Here is a 13210-nt window from a genome sequence, read left to right on the forward strand (position 1 = left end):
CGCGCGCGTTACATCCCGACAATTGTTGCGCGATGATTTAGTCCGGCCCCACCTCCCGTCATTGGTTTTTCGCTCTCGCTTCTACGATGTGAAATATCTGAAATTTCAAACCGCGTCAATGATTATTAATCAATTTTCGGCGTTAAACACGTCGCCGCGATAAAAAGCGTGGCACGTTAACGAATCACGTGCGTATAATTGAATGCCTCGGCCAGAGTGATTGCTGGCTCGCGTTGAACCTCGTGCAGCCGTTCGATCGGTTCATGTGGGAGAAAGTACGACTCGTGCTGCTCCATTTCCAAGGAAGATTACTGGAAAAGATGTAGTCTCTTAAAAACGCCTAGCGAAATAAGCAGAATAAAAGAATACCGCGTATTCGATTAACCAATGGCATTATTAGTCGCCATGGTATCGGCAGAAATTTGATGGAATTTCTTAGTTTTGCTCGCGAATGTACCAATTTCAACGTATGCTACGTATGGTATGGTTATGAATATGTATATATCTGTTTAACAGGACAGCGACAGGAGTAGCGCTGGAAGTCCCGAGCCGGCGACAGGTGGTGGCGTACTCCACGAGCACCAAATGATGATAGATGACATGAAGAATTCGCGGAAGAGGCGACGGAGCCCGTCACCCGAAAATCTCCATCAGGCGAAACGCGCGGCGGTTGCGCAGGCTCATCTAAACGGAACGAGTAAGAACGTTTCCCCTTCACGGAGATGCGAGATGCTGCGTGCAACTCGCATCTGCCGTCTCTACTCTCATGACAACTCTGATCTCTCTGCGTAGTGGCCGGCATGGTGACGCTCCAGAACCTCCAGAACCTGGCGAACCTGCAGAACCTCCCGCAAGTCGCGTCCCTGGCCGCCGGTCTTCAAGGAATGACAGCGGGACTGACCAACAACCAGCTGATCAACACTCCGTTGAATCTAACCGTCAGCTCGTCAGGTAAGAGACACGAACGATCGAGTTCCTCTTGCGAGCTCCAAGCGGAAACAGAAACCCGACTAGAAACGTTGTCAGGTTTACCTAATATGTTATAAGGACCTGACGTGGTTGGCGTAAGGTAATCCTGAATAAGGTATACCTAAGAATATCCTCATCAGGTTCAACTATGTATGACCTTTTTAGGGTTAAAATAATAGGGAACCTTCTTACGTTATGCCTGATATTTCAAAGTACAAATTTTGTTGAGGTTTACATTATTAGTACCTACTAAGGATCTTATTCCTTCATCCTGATATTTTTTAAAATTTAGAGGTAAAGGTTTCCCACATCTGGTCCTACATCGGACCATACGTAGTTTATCATATTATAATGTACGTTATATATTGGGTTGGCCAAAAAGTAATTGCGTTTTTTTTATATAAATAAAAGGCGAATTTTTCATGGGAAACAAAAACTTTATTAAACAATATATTATCCATTTTGTTTGATTATCTTTTGCCATTTTTCAGGCAACTTCATGATTCCGCGCTCAAAAAAGTTCTTATCTATTTTAGCAAAAAACAATTCCAAGAACCATTTGATATCCTCATCAGCAGTCAAGGTTTTACCATTCAAGGCGTTTTGCAAAGAACGAAACGAATGGTAATCTGATGGTGCCAGGTCTGGCGAACATGGTGGATGTGGTAACACATCCCACCCAAGCTGCAACAATTTTTCACGAGTGACCAAACTTGTACGTGGTCTAGCGTTATCATGGTGAAACACAACACCTTTGCGATTCGCCAATTCTCGACGTTTCTGTTTGATGGCATCGTTTAATTTATCCAGTTGACGACAGTATACGCCTGAATTAATGGTTTGATTCCTTGCAAGCAGCTCAAAATACACAATACCTTTAAAGTCCCACCAGACTGACAGCATAATCTTTCTTTGGTGAATATCTGCTTTTCAAGTGCTTTCAGCAGGTTCATCACGATCTTTTTCGTTTGACGTTGTTGTAGACGATCGATTTTTCGTCGCCTGTTATCATACGTTTAAAAAATGGATCATTTTCCTCACGTTTCAAAAGAGAATCGCAGATGTCAATACGCTTAGTCAGATGAATTTCTCTCAGCTCACGTGGTATCCAAATATCGAGCTTACTAATGTATCCAAGTCGTTTTAAATGGTTTTCAACACTCGATTTCGATGTGTTAAGATTCTCAGCAATCTCTCGTGTCGTTAAACGCCGATTGGAATCGATCAGTGCCTTTATTTTGTCATCATCAATTTCGATTGGCCTTCCCGAGCGTGGTGCATCTTTCACATTAAAATCTGCAGATCGAAATTTAGTAAACCAATTTTGACACTGCCGCAGTTTTAAAGCATCTTCGCCATATATTGGGTTGGCCAAAAAGTAATTGTGCTTTTTTTATATAAATAAAAGGCGAAGTTTTCATGGAAAACAAAAACTTTATTAAACAATATATTGTCCATTTTGTTTGATTATCTTTTGCCATTTTTCAGGCAACTTCATGATTCCGCGCTCAAAAAAGTTCTTATCTATCTTAGCAAAAAACAATTCCAAGAACCATTTGATATTCTCATCAGCAGTCAAGGTTTTACCATTCAAGGCGTTTTGCAAAGAACGAAACGAATGGTAATCTGATGGTGCCAGGTCTGGCGAACATGGTGGATGTGGTAACACATCCCACCCAAGCTGCAACAATTTTTCACGAGTGACCAAACTTGTACGTGGTCTAGCGTTATCATGGTGAAACACAACACCTTTGCGATTCGCCAATTCTCGACGTTTCTGTTTGATGGCATCGTTTAATTTATCCAGTTGACGACAGTATACGCCTGAATTAATGGTTTGATTCCTTGCAAGCAGCTCAAAATACACAATACCTTTAAAGTCCCACCAGACTGACAGCATAATCTTTCTTTGGTGAATATCTGCTTTTCAAGTGCTTTCAGCAGGTTCATCACGATCTTTTTCGTTTGACGTTGTTGTAGACGATCGATTTTTCGTCGCCTGTTATCATACGTTTCAAAAATCGATCATTTTCCTCACGTTTCAAAAGAGAATCGCAGATGTCAATACGCTTAGTCAGATGAATTTCTCTCAGCTCACGTGGTATCCAAATATCGAGCTTACTAATGTATCCAAGTCGTTTTAAATGGTTTTCAACACTCGATTTCGATGTGTTAAGATTCTCAGCAATCTCTCGTGTCGTTAAACGCCGATTGGAATCGATCAGTGCCTTTATTTTGTCATCATCAATTTCGATTGGCCTTCCCGAGCGTGGTGCATCTTTCACATTAAAATCTGCAGATCGAAATTTAGTAAACCAATTTTGACACTGCCGCAGTTTTAAAGCATCTTCGCCATATATTGGGTTGGCCAAAAAGTAATTGTGCTTTTTGTATATAAATAAAAGGCGAAGTTTTCATGGGAAACAAAAACTTTATTAAACAATATATTATCCATTTTGTTTGATTATCTTTTGCCATTTTTCAGGCAACTTCATGATTCCGCGCTCAAAAAAGTTCTTATCTTTTTAGCAAAAAACAATTCCAAGAACCATTTGATATCCTCATCAGCAGTCAAGGTTTTACCATTCAAGGCGTTTTGCAAAGAACGAAACGAATGGTAATCTGATGGTGCCAGGTCTGGCGAACATGGTGGATGTGGTAACACATCCCACCCAAGCTGCAACAATTTTTCACGAGTGACCAAACTTGTACGTGGTCTAGCGTTATCATGGTGAAACACAACACCTTTGCGATTCGCTAATTCTCGACGTTTCTGTTTGATGGCATCGTTTAATTTATCCAGTTGACGACAGTATACGTCTGAATTAATGGTTTGATTCCTTGCAAGCAGCTCAAAATACACAATACCTTTAAAGTCCCACCAGACTGACAGCATAATCTTTCTTTGGTGAATATCTGCTTTTCAAGTGCTTTCAGCAGGTTCATCACGATCTTTTTCGTTTGACGTTGTTGTAGACGATCGATTTTTCGTCGCCTGTTATCATACGTTTCAAAAATCGATCATTTTCCTCACGTTTGAAAAGAGAATCGCAGATGTCAATACGCTTAGTGAGATGAATTTCTTTGAGCTCACGTGGTATCCAAATATCGAGCTTACTAATGTATCCAAGTCGTTTTAAATGGTTTTCAACACTCGATTTCGATGTGTTAAGATTCTCAGCAATCTCTCGTGTCGTTAAACGCCGATTGGAATCGATCAGTGCCTTTATTTTGTCATCATCAATTTCGATTGGCCTTCCCGAGCGTGGTGCATCTTTCACATTAAAATCTGCAGATCGAAATTTAGTAAACCAATTTTGACACTGCCGCAGTTTTAAAGCATCTTCGCCATATATTGGGTTGGCCAAAAAGTAATTGTGCTTTTTTTATATAAATAAAAGGCGAAGTTTTCATGGAAAACAAAAACTTTATTAAACAATATATTGTCCATTTTGTTTGATTATCTTTTGCCATTTTTCAGGCAACTTCATGATTCCGCGCTCAAAAAAGTTCTTATCTATTAGCAAAAAACAATTCCAAGAACCATTTGATATCCTCATCAGCAGTCAAGGTTTTACCATTCAAGGCGTTTTGCAAAGAACGAAACGAATGGTAATCTGATGGTGCCAGGTCTGGCGAACATGGTGGATGTGGTAACACATCCCACCCAAGCTGCAACAATTTTTCACGAGTGACCAAACTTGTACGTGGTCTAGCGTTATCATGGTGAAACACAACACCTTTGCGATTCGCTAATTCTCGACGTTTCTGTTTGATGGCATCGTTTAATTTATCCAGTTGACGACAGTATACGCCTGAATTAATGGTTTGATTCCTTGCAAGCAGCTCAAAATACACAATACCTTTAAAGTCCCACCAGACTGACAGCATAATCTTTCTTTGGTGAATATCTGCTTTTCAAGTGCTTTCAGCAGGTTCATCACGATCTTTTTCGTTTGACGTTGTTGTAGACGATCGATTTTTCGTCGCCTGTTATCATACGTTTCAAAAATCGATCATTTTCCTCACGTTTGAAAAGAGAATCGCAGATGTCAATACGCTTAGTGAGATGAATTTCTTTGAGCTCACGTGGTATCCAAATATCGAGCTTACTAATGTATCCAAGTCGTTTTAAATGGTTTTCAACACTCGATTTCGATATGTTAAGATTCTCAGCAATCTCTCGTGTCGTTAAACGCCGATTGGAATCGATCAGTGCCTTTATTTTGTCATCATCAATTTCGATTGGCCTTCCCGAGCGTGGTGCATCTTTCACATTAAAATCTGCAGATCGAAATTTAGTAAACCAATTTTGACACTGCCGCAGTTTTAAAGCATCTTCGCCATATACATGACATAACTTTTTATGAGCTTGCACAGCGTTTTTCCCTTTTCGGAAGTAATAAAACAAAATATGAGGAAAATGTTCTTTTTGATTTTCCATTTTGAAATCGACGGCAAACAAACAATCGTTAACGAAATCGTGTACTTTCTTTTTGTAAAACAAGCTTGAACTGTGAGTTGTTAACCTACATAATGAATTTGCGGTTTAGAATGAAGTTAGTTACATTTCAAGACATGTATGTCCATCTATTGGAAAAAAACGCAATTACTTTTTGGCCAACCCAATACTTAATGTAGAAAGAATAGTAATTTCTACTTAATTTGCGAGTATTAATTATTTTTATATCATATACGTTTCAATGTACTCGATTATGGAACAATAAGAGACAAAAATCAACACAAGTGTGTGTTTCCCGCCTCTGATTCACCAAGCGACCGATAGATGGCCAGGTCAGGCGTGACGTTCTCGCAAGAAACATTTGGTTAGCACCTTACAAATAACCATCTGGAAAACCGATCCGGTACTCTAATCTCCTCTTCTTTTGGACTCTTACTTAGAACATATACTAGTAGTATATGTTCTAAGGACTCTTACACTCACCGAAAATATCAAGTTTTAGTAATCCTTTAGACGACTTGATGCTGTCTGGGTAGTAAGGATTTAATAATTCAACCCGATATAAACCTGATGAGGATATCCAGATAAGGACCTAACTATTGTGCTGCGTTACATGACTGATCAGGTCCTGATGAATTTACCTTATCAGGACCTGATAATAAAATAAGGTCAACCTGATCAGGACCACTGGATAAATTTCTAGTCGGGAAGATGGACAAAACTCGCGTGAACCACATGGGATGGGAACACGCGAGGTCAAGGGTCGCGTATTGGACGACAAAAGTGGTGTTAACGCGGCGGAATCGTTGATTTTCATTCCCAGGCGGTACGGTACCAACAGCCTCGAGTACGACGGCGGCTCCCCACCTTCTGCAACCTAGCTCGGCCCCAATGGCGACGTTACCTCAGCTATTATCTCAACCGCAACCGGTCGCGATGCCTCAATTCATCCTAACGTCCGGTCAATTGGTCCAGGGCATTCAAGGGGCTCAGCTTCTTATCCCCACTTCGCAAGGTAAGTCAGCAAGTGTCTCTCGTGTTGCTTCACGCCGCATTTCGCACCGGACATGGATGATCCTCCGCAGAGCGTAACACCATTCCTCTTTCCCGTCTTGTTCTTGATCTCGAAGTGCCCATTCTTCCTCGATCGTTCACAAACGATCTGCGATAATTGCGATCGAAATTCCCGAAGCGGCTCGTGACTTTGTCCGCATGCACAAAGTTGTCGCTGCGATTGATCGACGAGCGCGACGCACCGCCCAGCGACGATGTGCCGGCGCATAATGTTGTACAATCAAGATGTGCCGATATATAATATAATATCGACTATATCTCTGACCAGCTCGGACCAAGGCCGGCCCGTCGTCCATACTTAGTGGCCCTGGACTGCCTCGGCGAGCACAGGGCAAACTCCGCAACTAATTTCAATGTATAATTAACGTCTCACTACCCCTTTCCAACCTCACGAATCCCACCCTGTCCTGCCTCCTTTCTCGGGTCCGCCTTCCACCCCCCGTGCTTGTAACCCTACCGCTCACTGGCTGGACATCGCAGCTCCGCGGATTCGGCCGCTATTATATCGATTGCGGTCCGCGCTAACTTCGTTTCTACCAAGTTGGGTTCCTATTCTGGCAATCGAGGAAGGAAGAGAGAGAGAGAGAGGGATAGGGCGAGAAGAGCAAGCTGAGGGGTAAGAGCAGCGGACGGGAGGCAGAAGGAGAACTTTGGGATTCCGCCTAAGTGGATTGAAGTTCGTGGATATGGACCGGCCGCGGTAGGATGACGAGTTACGTGGCGGCAAATAATGTTTGCACTGCTTTTCGACTCAATCGATGGTAACTGACTAACGCTCGATTGGTCCCTGATAGACGTCGAGTGTCGAGGCGAGGACGAGTCGAGAGCGCGCGGTCAATAGGTTGTCGTTCATAGAAATTATTGTCCGCGGCGATTTATTCCACGGCGAGATATCGGCCGCTTCAACGATCGAGATTCGAAAAGCGAGCGGACGCGTTAAAACGCCCCATAAAGGGGAGGAGAACGACGAGGCGTACCTTCTGTTCGTCGACCGCGGAAGCAATACCTCGCGGATCTTGCGCGATTGGACATTGGGCGTGATTAAATTATCGATATTCCAAGAGAGTCGAGGAGAGTTCTCCTTCGCCTCCAGGATGGGCGGCGAGGCGTAAACGCTCGGAACTCGGACATTTCGTCGCTCATTGCGAGCCACGTGCTTAGATTTCGCGTTTCGCGCGAGAGGGCGAGTCCCCTGGCGGCGAAGGTATCGGCCAGCGCGAGCGCGTTTTCATTCGGTGATGCTTGAACCGCGCGTTAATCGGATTGCCGGTTGACCTTACCTCAGAACGTGAAACTTTTATGGCTGTTCGGAATACGGGATTTGCTTAGCTTAGCTGCAGGTGGCAACACGGGTACGTACTCATGATCAGTAATCATATTAAGCGCGTGTACAGGGTAATCAGATTAGCGGAGCTGGAGGTAATCCCGAAACTATTCTAAGTATGATTAGGCGTCCTTCTCGCAGCGCAGTCCAGTGCCAGTACCTGTACCCACTATTAAGATGACGATAATAGTTTGCCAACTACGCTGGCCTGCGAGGTTACCTGCCCTATGGGTTGCCTAATAATCCCTCTATGAGACTCTGATAACTTTACTACCCATCCCGGATCAGCGACGCGTGGCTATGTTCATAATGGGAATGAAGTATCTATTGATTCGAAATACGATTACATGGCGCTCTCGACGGATACGATTAATCCCCTTTCTCGCCCTTGATCCTGTAACGATCTATCCGGATCCGGATTGTCTCGTGCGTACGATCATTCTGCGTCGCTCTGAAAAATGTTCCTCGCTCTTCAGGGATCGCCACTCAGACCATCCTGACCATACCGGTCAGCCACGTCACGAACAATCAGATGGTGAACCTGGCGCTGAGCAACGGACAGGTAGTTTCCACGACACTGGCGAACCTGCAGTCTCTAGCCCAGCCGCAGAACATGCTCAACACCCCTACGAGCAACGGTAAGTCTGACGCCGAGTCGCTTACGGAAGATTTCCGTCCCCGTGCTGGCCGTAGCGCCGAACGAAAAACGCAATTAACGTTCTTCTTTCACTGCGCGCACCGACACGACGCGCAACATTTATTTCCTACCCTCACTCGGCTGCGCGCAGCGTCGCTAAATGTACCCTCCTGCATTTTAAACAGCTCGTTATTGAAATGTCGTTGTATATTTGCCGGAAGAATGAGGCGTGTAATTTATTCCTCGCCACCGCGATTTTCTTATCGACCAACAGCTACCTTCGACAAGTAGTATAATAATACCGTAACCAATTTTAAACCTAATAATACCCTCGTCAGAGAGACGTGATCTTTTTTTAATCAGTTGCTAAATGTCGCGAGTTGTTGAATAGTTAATTAGCCCTTGTTTATCAGCGATCGGTAGACATTGTAATGCATTATGCATTATTAATGTTTAAATATTTCTGCGAGCACAGAAAAGCCCGGACGCGTTAAGATACTACCAGCGTTGCGTCTGCCCTGCGATTAATGCAGCGTCAGATATCGTAGTACGTGCGTTTGCTTGTCCTTGTATCAGTTCCCACGAGCCCCAGCCTGGCATCGGGATTAGGACTGAATCCCGCCGCTCTGCCGCATCTTCTGAGCAACAGCTCGGCGAGCCAGCAACTTCTGAGCGCGATGCAGCCTCAGCAACTGCTGCAGGCCGCTCAGGCGGCACAGGCGCAAGCCGCGCAGGCCGTACAGGCCGTTCAGGCCTCACAGCAACCGCTGCTAACGACGTCGCCTCAACAGCACAGCCACCGGCACACCTCGCATATAAATCATTACACGGTATGTCCGACCCCCTTCGCAAGTATTTCCCCCTTTCTATTGGGTTGTTCGGAAAGTTATTTCGTTTTTTCAAGGAAAAATGAAAGGCGGTTTTTTCATATTTAGAATAAATTTTATTCAGTGATGCATTGACCATTTTGTTCCACTACCTTTCGCCATCCTTCTGGCAACTTTAAGATTCCACGCTCATAGAAGTCCTTCTCCTTATTGACAAAAAATTGAAGCAAGTGATTTTTGACGCCTTTATTTGAATCGAAGTTTACATTGTTCAAAGAATTTTGTAGAGACCGGAACAAATGGTAATTGGATGGTGCCAGATCAGGAGAGTATGGTGCGTGTGGTAGCACACCCCATCCAAGCTGTAGAAGCTTCTGGCGAGTGACCAAACTTGTGTGTGGTCTGGCATTGTCGTGATGGAATACGACACCTTTCCCATTCGCCAATTCCGGTCGCTTCTGCTTGATGGCAGCATCCAATTCATCCAGCTGACGACAATACACTTTCGAATCAATCGTCTGGTTGCTTGGTAGTAGCTCGAAAAATACGATTCCCTTCCAATCCCACCATACAGAAAGCATGATCTTCTTTTGATGAATATCTGCCTTGGATGTCGATTGAGCGGTTCATCTTGCCTGGACCATGATCGTTTTCGCTAACATTGTTGTAAACAATCAATTTTTCATCTCCAGTTATAATTTGCTTCAAAAATGGTTCATTTTCTTCACGTTTCAACAATGAATCGCAGATGGTAATGCGTCGAATCAAGTCAATTTCCTTTAAATTGTGTGGAACCCAAATATCGAGCTTTGAAACGAATCCAAGGCGTTTCAAATGATCGTAAACGGTCGAATTCGATAAATTTAACTTTTCAGCAATTTCGCGTGTTGTTATGCGACGGTTTGCATCCACCAGAGCCTTTATTTTCTCGTCATCAGCTTTAATTGGCCGACCTGAACGTGGCGCATCTTTCAAATCGAAATTTCGAAAACCAATTCTGACACTGACGTTCACTCAATACATCTTCTCCGTACACGGCACACAATTTTGTTCTCGCTTGCACTGCATTTTTACCCTTTCGGTAGTAAAAAAGTAAATATTACGAAAATGCTCACTTTGATTTTCCATGTTTGATGTGATGCCAAACAAAAATTACTTGACAGATCGCAACACAATAAGATACTAAATGACGTCTGAAAGGTCAGTTGTCAAAATATAAAACGAATTTGCCGCTTAGAGTAAGGTTAAGTATCGAGGAACGCGACTAACGACATCTCTTTGTGAAAAACGAAATTACTTTCCGAACGACCCAATATATATATATTGGGTTGTTCGGAAAGTTATTTCGGTTTTTCAAGGAAAAATGAAAGGCGGTTTTTTCCTATTTAGAATAAATTTTATTCAGTGATGCATTGACCATTTTGTTCCACTACCTTTCGCCATCCTTCTGGCAACTTTAAGATTCCACGCTCATAGAAGTCCTTCTCCTTATTGACAAAAAATTGAAGCAAGTGATTTTTGACGCCTTCATTTGAATCGAAGTTTACATTGTTCAAAGAATTTTGTAGAGACCGGAACAAATGGTAATTGGATGGTGCCAGATCAGGAGAGTATGGTGGGTGTGGTAGCACACCCCATCCAAGCTGTAGAAGCTTCTGGCGAGTGACCAAACTTGTGTGTGGTCTGGCATTGTCGTGATGGAATACGACACCTTTCCCATTCGCCAATTCCGGTCGCTTCTGCTTGATGGCAGCATCCAATTCATCCAGCTGACGACAATACACTTTCGAATCAATCGTCTGGTTGCTTGGTAGTAGCTCGAAAAATACGATTCCCTTCCAATCCCACCATACAGAAAGCATGATCTTCTTTTGATGAATATCTGCCTTGGATGTCGATTGAGCAGGTTCATCTTGCCTGGACCATGATCGTTTTCGCTCAACATTGTTGTAAACAATCAATTTTTCATCTCCAGTTATAATTTGCTTCAAAAATGGTTCATTTTCTTCACGTTTCAACAATGAATCGCAGATGGTAATGCGTCGAATCAAGTCAATTTCCTTTAAATTGTGTGGAACCCAAATATCGAGCTTTGAAACGAATCCAAGGCGTTTCAAATGATCGTAAACGGTCGAATTCGATAAATTTAACTTTTCAGCAATTTCGCGTGTTGTTATGCGACGGTTTGCATCCACCAGAGCCTTTATTTTCTCGTCATCAGCTTTAATTGGCCGACCTGAACGTGGCGCATCTTTCAAATCGAAATTTCGAAAACCAATTCTGACACTGACGTTCACTCAATACATCTTCTCCGTACACGGCACACAATTTTGTTCTCGCTTGCACTGCATTTTTACCCTTTCGGTAGTAAAAAAGTAAATATTACGAAAATGCTCACTTTGATTTTCCATGTTTGATGTGATGCCAAACAAAAATTACTTGACAGATCGCAACACAATAAGATACTAAATGACGTCTGAAAGGTCAGTTGTCAAAATATAAAACGAATTTGCCGCTTAGAGTAAGGTTAAGTATCGAGGAACGCGACTAACGACATCTCTTTGTGAAAAACGAAATTACTTTCCGAACGACCCAATATATATATATTGGGTTGTTCGGAAAGTTATTTCGGTTTTTCAAGGAAAAATGAAAGGCGGTTTTTTCCTATTTAGAATAAATTTTATTCAGTGATGCATTGACCATTTTGTTCCACTACCTTTCGCCATCCTTCTGGCAACTTTAAGATTCCACGCTCATAGAAGTCCTTCTCCTTATTGACAAAAAATTGAAGCAAGTGATTTTTGACGCCTTCATTTGAATCGAAGTTTACATTGTTCAAAGAATTTTGTAGAGACCGGAACAAATGGTAATTGGATGGTGCCAGATCAGGAGAGTATGGTGGGTGTGGTAGCACACCCCATCCAAGCTGTAGAAGCTTCTGGCGAGTGACCAAACTTGTGTGTGGTCTGGCATTGTCGTGATGGAATACGACACCTTTCCCATTCGCCAATTCCGGTCGCTTCTGCTTGATGGCAGCATCCAATTCATCCAGCTGACGACAATACACTTTCGAATCAATCGTCTGGTTGCTTGGTAGTAGCTCGAAAAATACGATTCCCTTCCAATCCCACCATACAGAAAGCATGATCTTCTTTTGATGAATATCTGCCTTGGATGTCGATTGAGCAGGTTCATCTTGCCTGGACCATGATCGTTTTCGCTCAACATTGTTGTAAACAATCAATTTTTCATCTCCAGTTATGATTCGCTTCAAAAATGGTTCATTTTCTTCACGTTTCAACAATGAATCGCAGATGGTAATGCGTCGAATCAAGTCAATTTCCTTTAAATTGTGTGGAACCCAAATATCGAGCTTTGAAACGAATCCAAGGCGTTTCAAATGATCGTAAACGGTCGAATTCGATAAATTTAACTTTTCAGCAATTTCGCGTGTTGTTATGCGACGGTTTGCATCCACCAGAGCCTTTATTTTCTCGTCATCAGCTTTAATTGGCCGACCTGAACGTGGTGCATCTTTCAAATCGAAATTTCGAAAACCAATTCTGACACTGACGTTCACTCAATACATCTTCTCCGTACACGGCACACAATTTTGTTCTCGCTTGCACTGCATTTTTACCCTTTCGGTAGTAAAAAAGTAAATATTACGAAAATGCTCACTTTGATTTTCCATGTTTGATGTGATGCCAAACAAAAATTACTTGACAGATCGCAACACAATAAGATACTAAATGACGTCTGAAAGTCAGTTGTCAAAATATAAAACGAATTTGCGCTTAGAGTAAGGTTAAGTATCGAGGAACGCGACTAACGACATCTCTTTGTGAAAAACGAAATTACTTTCCGATTGCAAAGAGAACGAAACGAATGGTATCTGAAGGTGGGCGAACATGGTG

The 13210-nt window shown here is 42.8% G+C and overlaps 1 protein-coding gene across 1 annotated transcript in view; it reads left to right on the forward strand.

Annotated features, from left to right (window-relative positions):
• The first annotated feature begins 165 nt into the window (after positions 1 to 165).
• The window catches only part of LOC105284035, a 16224-nt gene continuing 3179 nt past the window's right edge, over positions 166 to 13210 (forward strand). Inside the window, exons 1-5 of the mRNA XM_026974696.1 lie at positions 166 to 697; positions 793 to 951; positions 6255 to 6446; positions 8306 to 8467; positions 9043 to 9385. Of these exons, the coding sequence (XP_026830497.1) occupies positions 586 to 697; positions 793 to 951; positions 6255 to 6446; positions 8306 to 8467; positions 9043 to 9385 (968 nt within the window). The 5' untranslated portion in view covers positions 166 to 585. The remainder of the gene's footprint in view (positions 698 to 792; positions 952 to 6254; positions 6447 to 8305; positions 8468 to 9042; positions 9386 to 13210) is intronic.

Source organism: Ooceraea biroi, chromosome 13 (genome assembly GCF_003672135.1).
Source record: "Ooceraea biroi isolate clonal line C1 chromosome 13, Obir_v5.4, whole genome shotgun sequence".
NCBI lineage: Eukaryota > Metazoa > Arthropoda > Insecta > Hymenoptera > Formicidae > Ooceraea > Ooceraea biroi.